Source organism: Pteronotus mesoamericanus, unplaced genomic scaffold (genome assembly GCF_021234165.1).
Source record: "Pteronotus mesoamericanus isolate MK-2021 breed Mesoamerican mustached bat unplaced genomic scaffold, CSHL_Meso_final contig_29, whole genome shotgun sequence".
Classification (NCBI taxonomy): domain Eukaryota; kingdom Metazoa; phylum Chordata; class Mammalia; order Chiroptera; family Mormoopidae; genus Pteronotus; species Pteronotus mesoamericanus.
The window spans coordinates 3,470,940-3,488,323 of NW_026555123.1; the positions used below are offsets into that span (position 1 = coordinate 3,470,940).

Consider the following 17,384-nt stretch of genomic DNA (forward strand, 5'->3'; position numbering starts at 1 on the left):
TCGCGCGCCCAGCGGTGGGAATGGTCTTGATTTTCCTGGCTTTCATCAGACTCGCTCAGCGTAGAAACCAACCGCCCAACAAAAAGGAAGTAGGAGAAGAGTGCTGTCCCCAGAGAAGCAATGGGAGTGTCTGAAGGAGTGACCGCGTCTCTTACCCTGGGACATGGGGTGTGGCTGACACTCAGAGCTGACACTCGAGCCACCCAGGAGAGCTGTGATGTTAAATGGTACAGGAGACTCCATCATGGAACGCCCTAGCGCCGGAAATTGGAAATTGCCAGTGAAAGCTGTGGGTAAATCGGAAACCTTTTCTTCTGCATTGCTCACCTCCTTTCTGACTTCTCGGCCCTCGTAAGTACCCATGTGTACACTACGTAACAAAAATGCCCTGAAGTGGCCAGGGTCTTCCTGTCCTACCAAGGAGAGACTACATGTGAGCTAATAAAAACTCTTTCATGAACAAAAAGGCAACGTCCATTTAGATTCCTACACACCCGAAGACTTTGCAGCGCACGTGTCTGGGTGAAGACTTGCGCGGGGGCCGCCCGCTCTGCCCCGAAGGGCGGTTCGCCCTCCCTGTGCCCGCTCCACGCTGTGCAGTCACAGAAACCGACGAGCTCAGCGCGCGCTGCCGGGGCAGCTGGGGAACAGAGCTCTTGCTTGCGTTGCTTGCACAAACACACAGGCGCGTTTCCTGCTGTGGGATCCGGGACTTCTAAGGTCCTCAGCTTTTTTATCCCATAAAACACTGATCCAGGAGACGACGCAACCAGGGCAGAGGCATTAGGTGGCAAGGCTTGAAGAATTTGGGTAGAAGGGGCAGCCTGAGGGGAGTGGGCAGAGCCGGCTGTTCGCAGCGGCGGGAGGGTCTGGGAAAAGAGCGGACGCCGGTGGATACTACAAAGGAAAATAAACACTGGGAGAACAAACTTATGCAGAGGAATGTTAAAGGGGGATTTTTAACAAAGGATGTTTGGGAAACACTCTATTGGAGTTTAATATTCTGGGCAGCTCTTACAAGAGGGGACAAGTTCTTACAGCCAGAGTGACCTTTATTCTAGAAATCTTCATTTCTCTGTTTATTCCATCCTGTTCCATTTAACAAACTTGTATGAAAACACCTACTGTGTGCCCAGAATTAGGACTCCTTGCCTGCTTTACCGCCAGCTGTCTACGGACACACACACACACACACACACACACACACACACACACACACATTCCGTTTGAAGTTCAAATGCCATTCGTAAGAACTGGAGGCCTATGGGACATTAGCACTAAAAGTCCAAACAGTTTGCTCACTGCACCAAGCTGAAGTTAAAAGGCAGCTCCTCAGGATGAAACTTGGAAAAATGCTTGAACAGCGAGGTGTTTATTTGCGTTGGCTTTTCTGGACTTGCCGATGGCAGTGGATGTCTTGCTGGCATATTACGTCATTTCTGATGAAAGAGCTTTGAATGGCAAGATCGATGGAGCCAGAAGTTTTTTTCTTACATAACTGCACAGGAAAGCTCCAGCTGTTCGGAGGAGACGCTGAGCGGGATGTGGTGCGTTCTGCAGAAAGGATACATTCCTGCGTCGGAGGTTGCGATGTCACTTCTAGGCGCGCGTGCTGCCTGCCCGCTTTGCCAGGGATCCCAGGTTGTCCTCTTCCCACTCTGTGTCTGTTTCCGGGGGCTTCACCAGCGCTGTGCTTCGGCCCCTCCTTCTCACGGCTGCAATTCTGTACAAGCGACCATCTCAGTGTGAACCAGCAAGAAGAGTGTGATGCTGTAATGGTTTTGGATAGATTCGCTTGGAGTTTTCATTAGATTTTATCTTTTTAGGGATCCATGTGCACCAAAATTGAGGTCTGGCTCACTTAGCCTATTAGGAGTCATTAAACTAATTAAGATCGCGGATCCACAGCACTGTTGTTACAAAGAGGGCTCCTTGTTTATTATGAGGTGAGGAACATGGCTTCCAACTTCACCAACTTTCACCATTAAAACAGTTTTCTTCCAATGCCCTGGAGTGTCTCACCATTAAATATATTTTATCTGCATTTTAAGAGAAAACAAAACGTACGTTTGGACTTATGCAAAGCACCTAATGTGTCACAACACCGCTGCAGTGAGGATGTGTGACTTTGGAGTCACTACCCATTCGAGCAGCAGGGGGTGAGCTCCTCCCACCGGGTGCCCAGGATGTACCAGTGCCAGGTTCGCGGGGGCGGCGCCTCTGCAGCCCCGCGCCACCGGGGCCGCCCTGCCCAGGCATGCTCTCTGATTCCCAGGTGGCTTCAGACTGCGACTCGGTGTGGCCTGCATGTACTGGAAGAGTCACTGCCAGCTGGCTCATGCTGTCCTTGGAATAGACCTCACACTTTTGAAGCAGGTTAGGGGGGAATCCGTTGTCACTGGAGGGAGCGAGGCCTCGACTTGCCAAGAGTCGAGAACCCCTGTGGTGTCACAGACTGGCCCCTGCGAAGCGAGGCACTGAGGTGAGACGCCCGGAATCTGACGGCGAGGCCAGGCTCCACCAGCTCTGCTCCTCCGCCAGCTGCTCCCCTGGGAGGGCCGACCCCCCCCCTCCGACTTCCTCACCGGTGTCAGCGCAGCTGGGTGCAGGAGCAGGAAGCTGGCCGTGGCCAGGAGCCAGTGAGCCCTCTCTCCTCCCCACTGATGTCACACACCTGTGGCACCTTTTAAGGTCCAAATGGTCATCAGAACGGAGGGAAATCCTCTTCTGAAATAAAATTCAACAGCCAGATGGTACTTTGACTCTTTGGATTTTACTTACGAAACCTATTAACTCATTATTCAGTGTGCTCTCGTGGCGTTGCCTAATTTGTGTTTCTCACAGCAACAAATACCTGGCAGGCATTTCTAAGCTAATTTTAAATAGGATACACTGAGGCTCGTAGAGGTTAAGTCGTTTGCAGTATTTTCCTCCCAGCCAGTCTGTAGGAGCTCTGAAAACAGAAGTCCTGCCTCTTTATAGCTTTTTATCTCTGGGGTCGAGCATATGCTCCACCCAAGGTAAAGACTTGATTAATGTTTGTGGAGGAGCTGAATACATCTGAATAATTAAGTAAACGAATGAGAGGGGTAGGTTTAAGCCCACGCTCATGTATCGCTAAAGATCACCATCCTTCTATACTACCAGGGAATTTGCTCTAGAAACCATTAATTAACCATAATAATACAACTATTATTATTCCTAACCTTAATATTGTATCATCATTCCACCATATAGAAAATAATGAATATAATGTTAATTTATCTTATTATTTCTAGACTGGATAAACCTATGTAGGAGGCTGTTGAAAGAATGCAACAGCATTTTAATGCGTATCACTCATCATCATTTATTTGATGCCCTCTTGCCTTGGGCTTGGAATGTAGAACATTCTAAACCCCACTGGCTGCTCAGCACTCCAACCCGAATATTGCTAGATCAGAATCTCCAGACCACCCTGGGGGAGACAGACTTTCGTCACGGAGGAGCCGTGGCCAACAGGCTGCCGCGGCTGAGCCTGGGCGGCGGGGGGCCGGGGGAGGGGGCCTTCCGTGTCCGGGCCCCTGACCTGGAGGTGCGCAGGCCTGGCTCCCTCCCCCAGGGCTGCCTGCTGGTCCTGTCCTCAAACACTCCAAAGCCACAGGACGGTTAAAGCTCTCAGGAGCCGGCTGAGGGTTCTGGGGACCTGAGTCATCTTATTAATCTGACTGACTGAACAGTACTGCAGCCACAGAAACCCTAAGATCCGGCCTCAACAGACCAAGGGTGAAGTCCTGGCCTGCCACTGGCACGGCCTGGTCCTGGACAAGTCGTTGAACCCTCCGGGGTCCGGTTTGCGAACCCCGAGGCTAGTGGCTGCTGGCCTGCCTGACCTCCACGGTGTACTGACCAGCTCAGCCCCATCATTCACGTGAAAACGCTTGTAAGCAGAAAACACTACACAGCTCTACGTTATTTCTCCTTCTCTTTCTCTCTCTCATTTAGATGACTTATACCTCAAAGTCCAGCCCGGGATAATTTGCACCAAATGATCTCTCCCAAGGGATACCCTTGATCGCCAACCACCTCATCTTCCTCCTCAGTTGCCAGCCTAAAGACAGATAGCAAACACATATAACCATATCTGAAGGAGTCGTGTGTGAGCAGCAGCCGCCGATCAGTGTTGCTCTCTCCCATCGATGTTTCTCGCCCTCTCTTTCTCCCTCCGTCTCCCTCTCTCTAAAAATAAATTAATTCATTAATCCTTCATCATGTCGGCTTCAGCTAGCCCTTCCCGGCTTAGGGCCAAGTCCTAGAAACTGAACCCCCACGAATGACTCTGGACCCCTGGGGGAGTGAGGGCGAGTTGCTCCGCCCTCCTGGCCTCCTTCTCATCTGCACAGTGGTGACAATAACGGGATTTAATGGTGGGTTCTGGAAAATTCTATGAGGAGGAGCAAGTGAAGAGGAACACATAGCAGGTACACAGCATTGTTGTTGTTAAGGAAAAAAATCTTTTTGGCTAGTACATGTGAAACAAGAATTTATTTTTGACATGTGACTGTTGCCTCTGTTTTATTTTCCATCGTTGTCACCTTACGTGGGCCCCAAAGCCTCCTCCATTCTGTCAGTTCTGAGTTTGTTTGACTTTGAATGAGAATAAGTATGATTTTGCTTGACTTCTGGTACATAAAGTGCCAAGACAACGTCACAAAACAAAATGAACATTGAACTAAAGCTACCAGAAGCTGCTTTGACTGTTTATGCCCCCCTTTAAATCAAAAGAACAAAATGTAAACTATTTTTTTTCTGTCATCTCCTGGGCTTGAGGCTCCTTGGTGCCTTAGCAAACATGAAAGAGGCTGATTTACAATCACTTTGGGCAAATTGCCTGGAGCAATCTGAGGACAGGAAATGAAAAAAGTGCAGCACACACCCCCGGACATTCCACTCAACGGTAAGGAATAAACAAAGGGCCCAAAAAGGAAGCCGAAGGCCCTTGGTCTTCTATCGACAGGGCGCCATGAACAGGCCTTTGGGAGTGCATGTGCTAGAGGTAATGAAGTGCTGGAAAAATCCTTCAAGAGGCTGACATCGACTATCTTGATTAAAGATAACCCCTTTCCTCTTTTGCCTAAAGGACGCTGAGTGCTTTTCACGTAGGGACATTCTGTTACCTGAGTCAACATTATGAAACAGGGGTATTGTATCACAGACCTCCACCTCTCAGACCGGAATAGGACGCCGACTTCCGGGGCGTGTTGTTGGGTACAGACACTGTTGCGGGGGCTCTGGGTGGGCCTGTGGTTCCGGGCCCCTGCAAGCTCTGGCACGATGCAGACGCCTGCCGCCTTGGTTTCCAGTCGTCTTTGAACAAAATCTTTGGTGGTGGGGTTGTGGCCCTTACCTCTAGGAGAGTGGGCCTCTATACAGACGGTTTTGATCGCAGGGCAATTTGGCTCTGTCTGGGGACATTTCTGACCTTCCCAACTCAGGGGCATCTGCGGGAGGGGGCCAGGGTGCTTCTAATTGCCGACAATGCACAGAACAGCCCCTCGTAGTAAACAATTTTCTGACCCAAAATGTCAAGAGCACCAAAGTGGAGAAATCCTGCCATAGAAGGACTATTTTGTGTGTTTCTCATATTAAAAACAATCTGTTTAAAGTGTTCAAAAATAGAAGTAAAGCTGTGAGGAAAGGGTAGGGGCATGTACTATTTACTTTGGAGTGGAGAGTGAGCAGTGTTTAAAACTGTCTTCAACTATATGGAAGGCAATTAGGCACAAGATGGTAACCAGCTGTTGGCCATCATCCCTGAGAAATGAACAGGAAATGTACATAAATGGGCCCGGGCCGACCATCCATTCCTTCTCGGCATCTTCCATGCAATCGGCTGAATCTCTCTAAGATCTTGCTACCATATTTGTCCCGTTGTATGTCTCATTGATCCTTGGGACATATGTTCTTCTCCCTGCCAAATAACATCTCCCCCTCCACATGAAGAGCCCACTTGAAAGTTTCTACCTTTCATGAAACTTCCCTTTACAAAGAGGAAACTGTTAGGGGCTCACCTCTAACTACAACCGGCACCCTTCATACTTCAGCGTGTTGTCTTCCATCCTGCTAATCCATCGTTGCTCGTCTGCACACGAGAAGCTGTGCTATTTTGAGAGGCGATAAGAGAGATGAGTAAGCAAACCCCTGCTTTGCAGAATTTTCCAGTCGTAGATGCAGAGAACAAATTGATGATCGCCAGATGGGAGGGGAGTAGGGGCTGGATGAAAAAGTTTACAGATTAAAAAGTACAAATGGTCAGTTTTAAAAATAGTCAGAGGACGTAAACTTCAGCATAGGGAATACAGACAATAATATTGTAATAGCCACGTGTGGGGTCAGGTGGGTACTGGATTTATTGGGGTGATGACTTTATAAATTATATAAATACCTAATCACTATGTTGTATACCTGAAACTAATATAATAATGTATGCCAACCATCATTGAAAAGTAAATTTAAAAAATAAATATAAATTAAAAAATGGTTTTCTAGCCTAAGGAAAAAATCTCACACAGTGAGCTATAATACAATGTAAATAGTGCTTAATAATTACCTCTGTGAGAGTTTTTTTAAATAAAAGAGGGAAATATACTAGTTTAAAGATTATTTTCAGATGAGGAGATTAAGGAAGACTTTGTAAATGGGTGTATTTAAGTGTATATATTTTTATAAATAGATATACATAATTTTTAAGAACAAAATTTTCTCTAAGTTAAGTACAATTCTGTGCACCAAAGAAACACTTAATATTTTTACCAAAATTTGAAGATTGTGAAGTAGAACGTAGAATGAATTAGAGTCTGGATTTAGACTTTATGTATAGGAGAGTATACAGTGGGTAAGGAAGGACTTTTTCAGGATCCTATAGCTACACCCTGGTTTTAATGAAGGAGAGTGGATTTAACCACCTCTGAACGTACCTTCTGCTGCTCTGTGACTTATAAGAGACTGTTCTGAGGGAGGAATTCCGAGCTACGCCGGGGAGGGGAATACTTTGGGGTGTCACAAGTACACTTCAAAAACCAGTGCCGGACCTGGGGTTTGCGCCATCCAGAACGCTTTCCGGAGGCACTCTCACTCATAACAGGTTTCCATTGCCTGAACTCCAAGGGAACTGAAGAGAATCCACCCCCATTGATCCTAGCAGGTGCCAGGCGCTGAGTAAGCTATAGCTGCCGCGTCTGATTTCATCTCAGCGGCGGCCCGTGAGGAGGCCCCCACCCCAGCACTGTAGGGGGCTTCGGTGCCTTAGTGTGAGCTTCCCCCCTTCCACCCATGGCTTGATCCGGGAAACAGCGTATCTCAGGCCTGCACAGGAAGCCCTCTCTGGGTGGAGACAACCCTCGCCTTCCCTCAGGAAGCAGCAGGGAGAAAGCTGCCCCACCCGCCACCTCCCCGCCCCATGCCCCATGGTTTAAATGGTGATTCTCGCATCCTCTGGGGTCAACCCTCAAGGAGAGAGCCGTGCGCCTTCCCCTGGCGGCCACGTTTGCTGTGATGCTCGCCCTGCTAGAAAACTCTCGGTAGCTGCCTTGCTATTTGTGAGTGTGCATGTCTGCACCTTCCCACACAGAAACCTTTAGCTCTAGGAATGGCACAGATCTACATTTCTGTGGGGTTGTGTTTGAATGTCAACACTTGCGCTCTTCAAAGCCATTACATTGATTTCTGGGCCACATATGGTTACTATCATAGAACTTTCTTGTAGTCCTCAGGCTTCGCACGCCATTGCTCTCTTGGTAACCCCAAGAATGCCTCCCATAATTTGAAACATGGTGGACCCTTAGCAAACTCAGCGTCACCGGACCTTGTTTTCTCTCTTACAGTTGTTCTCGGCTTCTGCGTATCATTCAATGTTGACGTGAAGAACTCCATGACGTTCAGTGGCCCTGTGGAGGACATGTTCGGGTACACTGTTCAGCAGTATGAAAATGAAGAAGGAAAATGGTAAGCCAGCACATGTTGTTATTGTTGTTTAGTTTTTTTACATGGTAATGAAAAATATTCTTCGGCTACTGTTTGTTTCCTGAATGAGCATGGGGGACCCCAGCCTGCGAAGGCCCCGGATTCACCAGAGATGGAAGAATCGTTCCAGACACCGATTGCCTGTCAAGGAAAGGGGGTGGCGGTTCCCTCTAAGGGGGAATGCCCCAAGCCCTGGTGCTCAGTGGCTTTTACTGAAAGGCTTATCAGTGGGGGACAGGTAGCAGGAATGTACAGGTGATCTCATTACATCGGTATGTTAATTTTACAGAGAATAGGTAATGTTTTGAAGAACACAAATGGTAGGAAACATGAAATTGCTTGGTTCTGAGATGAGAGTAAACATAACGGTGCCGAATGGTTTAGTGTCAAGGTCCATGAATAATGTAAATTTCCTTCCCAGCGTGAGCCGGTTATCACAGCTTGAAGGAGAAACAAAGCATGCTTCAAGGAGTGTAATTTACTTCTAGGCCTGATTTCTTCCGGGGGCCGCCCAATCCAGTTTAGGGCTGTACCTGCCTCTAGTATTTTTTCCAAGTCTGAGCCAGGCAGTTGGAGCAGAGCAGCCAAGAGGAAAGGAAACTTCTTTCAGACAGAATGAGGACTCTGGATATGACAAAGCCAAGGAGTGAGAGTCTTCTGCCCCTTCTCCGTGTCCCCCAAGTCCTTCCCTGATGGCCCCTATGTGACTGTGCCTGTCTTCGGTTGCCCCTGCCGTCAAGGGGTCTTACCTGTCATTGACTAATCAGCCATCCTCCGGGGCCAAGCAGGGCGATGTGAGGGAGGCAGGGGCTGCGCCCCTGACAGAGGGACAGGTTTTGTCTCCTCGGTGACCTGTTTTCCCAAGGCCTCCTTGCTCAGCTCCAGCCTGGGGGTCCTCTTGCCTGTCGGCAAGGCTACAGTCCCTGAAACCAGGCAGGACAGTTCCAAAAAATGAGACCTCAACAGAATGAGTCACTTATAGTAGGAATTGCAGTGCGATCATGTGGTGATGGAAACTAACAAAGTGAAAAAAGAAAGCTTCCTTGGCCATATTGAAGGAAGTGGTTAGTGATGTGCGTGAAGCCTGGGTTGACCTCCAGGAAGGTCCTTATCCAAGATCCTCAGCCTGTCGTTCTGTAACGATGTTTTCATGGCAAGAGTTCCTGCGCTGCTCTCACTTGCAAGTAGCTGAAATTCTGCAAAGAGGATTGGGAGGCAGATGAGGTGCTGTCTCTGCAAAGGTGGCTGTTGCTGCAGCAACATAACATTGGGTTTCTGTTTTGGTGCTTTACTGAGCTGCTGAGTTTGGTCTACTACTTATAATGAACCTTACTGAACTTCTTTTATATACTTTTAAACACTGTAAAGTTGGATAAGTTCACTTTAGATACGATGACTTTTTAAAACGATATGACCATCAGGTGTACAATGTTAGAAGCTGACATCTGTATATACTACAAAGTGATCAGCTCCAAAAGCCTAGTTACCGCCTGTCGCTGTGCACATGATGCCTTTCAGCAAGTTTGCTACCCCCCGCCCCCGCAAGCCTCCTTTCCCTCCTGACCACAGACCTGATCTCTTATGTCACGTTCTTATCACAAAATATAATAATACGAGTAGCAATGACAATAACAATAGCTAAATAGAGCAGGAGGAAACCTTTGGGGGTGATGGATCTGTTTATGGCATAGAGCGTGAGAATGGTTTTGCAGATGCATCCTTGTCTCTAAATTCATCAAGTTGTATACATTAAGTATGTACAGCTTAGTATGTCATTCTCATTTTAATAAAATGGTTTTTGAAAACAACTTACTCCCCTAGGGAAATGTAGCTACTTAGGGCCAGAGGTAAAAATAGAACTCAAGTCTCTCCACACTCACTCTAGTGCTTTTTCTTTATTAGAACTATATTAAAAAGTAAATGTTGATAATAACTATGTTTGCAGTATCACACTTTCCTTATTAATACGTGTGTGAGGCTTTGTGAGCATTTGAATGTATGTGGATGACAGATGCTTTAATTTCATTTTGACATTCCATGTTTACAATGATTTTATTGAAAAGGGTGTGATATATCAGGGCAACAAAAGCAATGTGAATTTAAGAGTAAGCAGACTACGATAATCCAAATGTCCAAGCCTTTAAGGGATGGCATGTAGCAGCATATTGTTCCAAAGAGATCCAGGCACTGGTCATGCGAAATGAATTTGAGAAACTTGTTTGGATATTCTATGAGTGTTTATAAAATCAGATAGGGTGCAGCTTTACTTGGAGAAATGGACTCTGGAATAATCGGCATATTTGGGAGAACACGAATTCTGTTATTCTTCCCCAGAGGTAGGGACCTTTGTAAATCGTATTCACAGCTCATGTTTTGGAAGCGTATCATCCTCAGATTACTGAAAAATCATCCTGAGTGCATCTTACATCTTGGCTAAATTCAACTGAGAAAGAAGTAGTGTTGGCGCCATTACAAGTGTAATTTGTGCATTGGAAAAGCCTGTCTTTAATTATTTTGAAACAACTAGAAATGAACAGAAGAGCCGTACTGATAGCCCTTTACCTTTCAGAAGTTTACTGTGAAGGGTGACTTTATGTCTTCAGCTCAGAAGCCACACTTTCTCAGCACAGAACGCATTGCAGCTCTGATTAAGATCAGCTGTTGTTCATTAGAGTGAGCATGAGGCAGAGCAACCACGGAACTGCAATGTGGTTCAGAGAAAAATCACAAAGAGCATAATTGGTTTAGTAATTTTGTTTTGAACAGAAGAAACTGAAATGCGCTGAGCGCCGCATGCGTTTCCCAGATTCGGTGGCCGTCAGCAGTGTGGCGAGGTCTGAGCCAAATGGGAGAACACCCGGTGGCATGTGGGCCCCCCGTCCCGTGCCCTCTGCTTCCTTCCGCCAGAACATGCGGGCTCCCCCTTCCCCTGGTCCTCCCACCGCCACTCCTGGGGGCGTCCATGACTTCGGCGGCCCGGATTCCCCCAGTAGAGCTCCAGGATGCAGGCAGGGCCCCAGCCTGTCCGGCCAGCATCCACATCAGCGCCTGCAGGTCTCAGGCCCTTCCCCAGAGGCCCCGCGGTGCACCAGGTAAGGTTTCCCAGGGGCCTCCGCGGACTGACGGCCAGCTTCCCATGTACCTGTGGTTCAGAGAAAGCCTACTCAAGCTCGCAGCAAAAAGCCCTCTTAAAGGTTCTATCCAATTTTCTCTTACCTATTTTAGTATAATATTTCTTTGACATTGCTTATACTATCTTTTGAAGTTGAAACGTTCCCTTTGCCAAGCTTGTCAGTCCTTCGGCTCCCCTCGTCCCCACACGTGTGCCTGTCACGGCCGAGAGCCCAGCAGCCCAGGAGACCACAATAGGGCTGCAGCCTCTACGGGGACCAAACACTTGGGCCATTTATTTTTCAAAACCTGGCTGGCAGGGGCTGCTTGGCACGTTGAGAGAGACTTGGCTTGGACGTCAGCAAAGGGTTAGGTGACAAGAGTGTTCCTGAAAGAACGTAAACATGAGACAACAATCTCCAGGAGGCTGTTTTCTACAGTGAAAAAAACATAAACATGAAACAGCGTCATCAGAGATCAGCTACTCTTCAAATAAACATAATAAATATAATAATGGTCATAATGACTATTACGACGAGCGAATGTTTCCCAGTTTACAAAATTTTATTATAATTGGAACTTTTTATGACAATGTTTTGCTCGCTTCAATGATCTCAGAGTTACTGATCTAAGAGATCAGTAACGAGATCCAGAACATTCTTTAATCTTCTTAATCTGCTGACAAATCATTACAATAATTTCAAATGAAAAGAAATCTAATAGAAATAATGTGCGATGAGTTAAAGCAAGCTTGCATTAAATTTTAAAATAGCAATATCCATAGTTCATGAAGCAAGAGGCCTTGGGTCTTCCCGTTGACCCTGAGTGTTTGGGCATCTATCACTCTTATCGTCTCCATTTTCTAAACAGGAAACTGCGAATGAATTGCCAAAGGGTTAATGCAGAAAGTATGCCATAGGGCCAGGATGGGGCAGCCCAGCCTTCTGACTTCCAGCTGGTTGTGTCCTTGAATGTCGAGGCCTCTCTGGAACCTTGGCCTGTGGAAACGTGTCCCGTGCTGTGCAGAGGCTTCTATGGCATCGGCTGACACACAATATGTAGCCTCTGCAACGGAAACAAAGATTCCCGATCAGAGCGCTGGTCCCATGAGTCTGCGATTCCCAGCTCTGCCTTATTTAGATTCTTAGAATATTTGACATAGGCATTACTTCATTCATTTAATAAGTGGTCATTGAAGGCCTCTTTTGTACCTGGTGCTGTGACAGGCACCAAGGATATACAAGTATGAGTGAACAAAACATGAAAATCCCTGCTATCACAGAGCTTATAATCTATTGGGGAAAGGGGGGACAAAGATAAATAATAAACGTAATGAACTGGTAGGCTATATAGCACGTGTCGGAATGTGGTAAGTTCTGTGAGAGAAAAAAGAGCAAACGCATGGGAATTGGGAATGTTGGAGATTCTTGAAATTCCATCAACGCTGTGCTGATAACCCCTCAGGCCTGGGCTGTTTCCCGCGGCCTGGGAAGAGTGCGGCTCACAGAGCGTCACGTGGTGACAGACCTGAGCTTTCCAGAGCTGTGCGCTTGGCATCGGAACGGCCCCCAGGAAAATACACGGAACGGTTTTATGAGCTGTGTCCTGTTAGCCCATTCTTCGCTGTGGGTCCCAGCCTCCAAGCCCCGTGTGCCCACGCGACCCACTGCTTCTCTGCCACTCTCTGAGCCTCCGCTGTCACTTACCTAGAACACGCCACAGGCCGTGGCCCCGGTCGCTGTGTGAGGCTGTTTCCGGGGAGCTCCATGCTCTAGGGCTTCCTGTTGTCCTGGGAGCCCCGGGCAGACCCCAGCCTGTTCCTGCCCTTCAGAGCCCGCCGCCAGCCAGTCTCAGCCGGCCCAGTGTGTGGCTCCAACCAGGCTCCAGCTCAGCCTTCGCTCAGCAAGCCCCACACTTCCGCCCGAGCTGCCCACGGCACCCCTCCTCCCGCCCCACAACCCACAGTCGCTTTACCGTGAGCAGGCTGGTCAGGGCGCCCTTCTCACTGGTTTCCTGAGCTGATCCCCAAGCGAACAGCGCGTGTTTTCCCACCAGTCAGCTCTTCTCTACACACTTACAATTCGTTCTATTCAGACGATGGAAACTTCGACTTTGAAGGGCCTTAGGAGGCCTACCTTCCATCTGCCGTCGGGACGCCTTCCAAAACACCCCCGGCCGGCTGTGACTTGCCGCGTCTTCGTCTTGTCCCGGGGCTGCCTGGCCAGCTATGTGGGCCTCGTCAGTAAGTCTTCGTCGCTCTCCACAAGCCCGCCAGCCGCCGCCTCTCCTGCCGCATTATCGGATGAGCACAGCAAATGTGTTCACCAGAAGGAGGGAGGGAGGAAGGAGGGAAACCATGAGATTAGAACTTTATTCTCCTTTTTACTTCAGTTAGCTGCTGCTGCATAACAGATTACCCCGAAACTTAGTGGCTTAAAACCACAATGTTCATTGTTTTTCAAGATTCACGCCTAGGAAACTGCGCGAATCCTTGGGCACACAGGTGCACACCCCTGGTGCTTCCGCTCGGGGCGGAGAGGCCGAGGCGGTTGGACCCCCACGTGTGGCGGTCCCCGCGGGCAGCGCCCGCAGGCCTTCCGCGCCGGGCGGCCCCTCCGCCTCCATGAGGCTATCCGGGGCGCCCTCACAGCGTCCTGCTCACAGATCCCCACCAATGGGGACATTAGTACGCCACGCCTTCAGGCCCAGCCTCAGAAGCCCGGCACGACTTCCTTTGCATTCTACTTAGCAAGCAAATCCCAGTTTCAAGAGGAGCAAAGGTAGACTCTGCCTCAGTGAGAGACAACGTGACAGCACAAAGATGCACACACTCCGAACCATCTGCCACACTGACAACCTCCGGACACCCGCCAGCCAGAGCCCTGCGTCGGGAACCGTGGCCTCTCCCCATTTCTAAGGCGGCCTGGTCTTCCAGGTCTACCCCTTCTACCTGCTCAGGGACTCCCCTTCCGCTCGCAGACACCAGCCTTTCCCTTGTTCCCTGTGCCTTCTCACCATCATTTAGCTGTGCCCATGTTGCTTCCACATTCATTTAAACTCCACTGCATGGTTTGCCTAATGAAAAGAAGCTCCCACTAAAGTGCCTTGGCCTGTCCCCCTCGTTGTCACCCACATTACTGGTGGGGAAGTTGGCCCTGCCCTCAGGGCTCCCGTTCTCGACACCCTTTCCTTCTTTGGCCTCTGTGACACCACCGGGCCTGATTCTCCCTCTTCCCCTAGGTCACTCCCCCTGGTTTCCTTTCTTCGCTCATGAAAATGTCGAGTGTTGTTTCCCCTAAGCATCAGCCTCCAGCTCTCTCCTTCCTCTGCTCTCTTAAGGGGCAGCATTGATTCCTGGGGCTTCAGGACATGCTGGTCTGTGTCCCCTGGGGTCTCTCGGCAACGCTGAGCCTGGACGCGTGCAGAAGTTCTTAGCCGTCTGCACTCTTCGCAGGCCTTTCTTCCTTCTCTCCGCCATCGTCCCCCTCTCCACGCTTGTGCATTCCTGGAATCGCCTCCCAGAAAGCCACCTGTGCCAAAGTCCTCGTCCAGGGTCCACTTGGGAGGAACGCAAGCAGTGACAGCTTGTTATCCTAAGAATTTCAAGAACTGGTTCCTTTCTGCTTCCTTAATTCAGGCCCTCCTTTCTCATCTGGGTAATGGAACTCTCGCCTTCACTCGCTGAGGCTACTTGGCCCTTTTCCTGAATTTATTCACAGCATTGTAAGCAGATAACTCTTATAGATCAAAGCTGCTCTTGTTGTATCCCTCTTTGAAAGCTTCAGTGGTTACGGCCTCCCTCTCCATAAAAATAAACCTCACGTTCTTAAAGTAGACGACGAGGACGGTCATGCTCAGAGCCCTGTTTCCCTTTCCAGACACAATGTCTACTCTAACGACAGGGAGCTACTTGAACATCTCAAAAGAGCGGTGTTCTTTCTTGCTTCTGAGATGTTGGTGATGTTCAGACTCCCTCAGTATTGTAACAGTACATTTATATTGTAGATCTGCTTCCCCTCTAAGTTTAAACAACCTAAAAATTGTATTTTATCCATTTTATATCCCCAGGGCCTGGCAAAAATGCCAAGCCTGCAGAATGTTCTCGGTAAACAGCAATCAGTCTATTGAGCCTCTACTTCAAGACTTCCCATAACAGTGGGCTCACTACTTTTCTTTAAAATGTTTTAACTATAAAAGTAATATAATCAATCACATTATAAAAAGCTTTGAAAATGCAGGGGGCAAAAACACCTAACCATAACCTTCTTAATATAATTTATGTTTTTAGTGGGCTCCATTTTAATCTATGTTTTATATCAATATAGTTGTTCCATCCTCTGAAAAAGATATAAGAAGAAGAAGAAGAACTAAGATATAAATAGCACATCCTATGAGCCAAATACCTTTTTAGGCACTTTACCTGCTTTATCATTTAATTTTCATGGTGGTCCTGTGAGGTAGCTACTCTTATTCTTCCCATTTCACAGATGAAGAAACTGAGGCACCAAGAGGAACCAACTTGTCTTAAGCCATACAGCTAAGTAAATGGCAAAGCTGTGATCTGAACCTATGGAGTCTGGCCTCAGAGCTTATATTTCCTGGAGAAAATTAAGTCAGAACAGTGTCTGGAACGTGGCATCAAGTCATTATGTGGCAGCTGTGATTGTCGTTGCTATTGTAATGAGTATGTTGAATATGATTTGGTACATTTCACTTTAAATTAAATCATAGGTTATCATTAAATGAGGTAGGTTTTACTTCACATTGGGTTAAAAATAATTTTGAATCCTACCATGCTATCATCACCTGTTATTTTTTTATGATTGTACAATATCCTGTAGAATGACCCTGCAATAATTAATTAGTTCTTGCTGTTGATTACAGTTCTTTTCATCTTTTATGACTATGTATAACACTTTGAGCATTATCTTTATGCATTAAGCTTTTCCCCTTAATTTAGGTCATTTTCCCAGAAGTAAGAATTATGTATTAAAGCGCTTGAATATTTTTATGGTTATTTATTCATATCAGAAATGGCTTTTCAAACACCTTGTAACTATGACTTAGGGAGTCTGTTCAACCATTCAATATTCATAATTGTTATAAAACTTATTTCCATTAACGCTAGCTTCACTCAAAGGACCTGCGCGAAAGAAGTCCCATCCCTTCTCAGTATGATGGACTCTGAAATACTTAAATATCTTCAAATGTGCGCCATGCCCTCCCACACCCCTGTGTAATTTCTCAGCCTCCCTAAGACGCTTTTTCCGGTGCTAAGCAGCCCCGCCACCCCCCCAGGATCGCCGGTCGGGCAAAATCGCCAGACGCTCCGCCATATGAGTCACAGTCTTCTCAGTACATTCCATTGCACCTCTGTGCCCCTTGATTTGGAGATTCCAGACACTGCCCGGCCAGGTGGCGCGCAGAGGGGCCTTCGCTTTCCTGGGCCGGAGCATCTATTTCCAGCAACGAGCTTGCGGTCACATTAGCATTTTGGCACTAAAATACCCTGTTGCCTCCCGGGTGCTTTCTGTCAATGAAATCCCCTGTCATGTGTTCACACGAATTCCCAGTAAGTCGAGTTTCCACATCCTGTGATGTCCACAATAACATGCAGTCGGGGGAAGTTATTTACATAGGTTTTTACATAAACTTTAACTAGTTTGTTTAGCATCCTTTCCCCAGAATGTCGAGACGCTTCTGCAGGCCCCGGCGGGCATGTGGGTGTGCTGGCTGCGTGCCTTCGCGCTTTCTGTGTCTCCCTCCGAGACACTGGTGAAGGCGCAGGCTAAGACCGTTCCGGTACCCGGGGCAGCCTGCGGCACGTCACTGCGGTCCGTCAGCTACTGGCGGCCTGTGTCCGTGGAACTGCTGCTACTAGCAGTCTGCGTCTGCGGACATAACTACTTCAGCAGCAATGCGTCAGGAGCTGTGAGGCCACCCAAGCATCTTACCCATCCGCCGCATGCGTCCATCTTATTCCCTTGTTGAATGGCTCTCTAAGACTACAATAAATCATCATATTTTTCCATTATTATACGAGTGATTTTTTAAAAATTCTGTCTAAAAACACATGAATGATTTTAACCTGGGTCTCATAACAATCCTTGTTTTCTAAGTGCTGACAAACTAGCGTGTACTAATGTTAAATCTTTGATGATGAAATGTTTATAGTTCCTAACTTCTCTCGTAAATGATCTGTTCCTGATGAGAAAAACTCAGTCATATTTCCATGTGTGTTTTATTAACTAACACAGCCCCAGGCTTAACTG

The 17,384-nt window shown here is 47.7% G+C and overlaps 1 protein-coding gene across 1 annotated transcript in view; it reads left to right on the forward strand.

Moving 5' to 3' along the window:
- ITGA1 (integrin subunit alpha 1) overlaps nt 1-17,384 on the forward strand; it is a 139,317-nt gene that overhangs the window by 48,774 nt on the left and 73,159 nt on the right. The window contains exon 2 of the mRNA XM_054575364.1: nt 7,863-7,983. Within this exon, the coding sequence (XP_054431339.1) occupies nt 7,863-7,983 (121 nt within the window). The remainder of the gene's footprint in view (nt 1-7,862; nt 7,984-17,384) is intronic.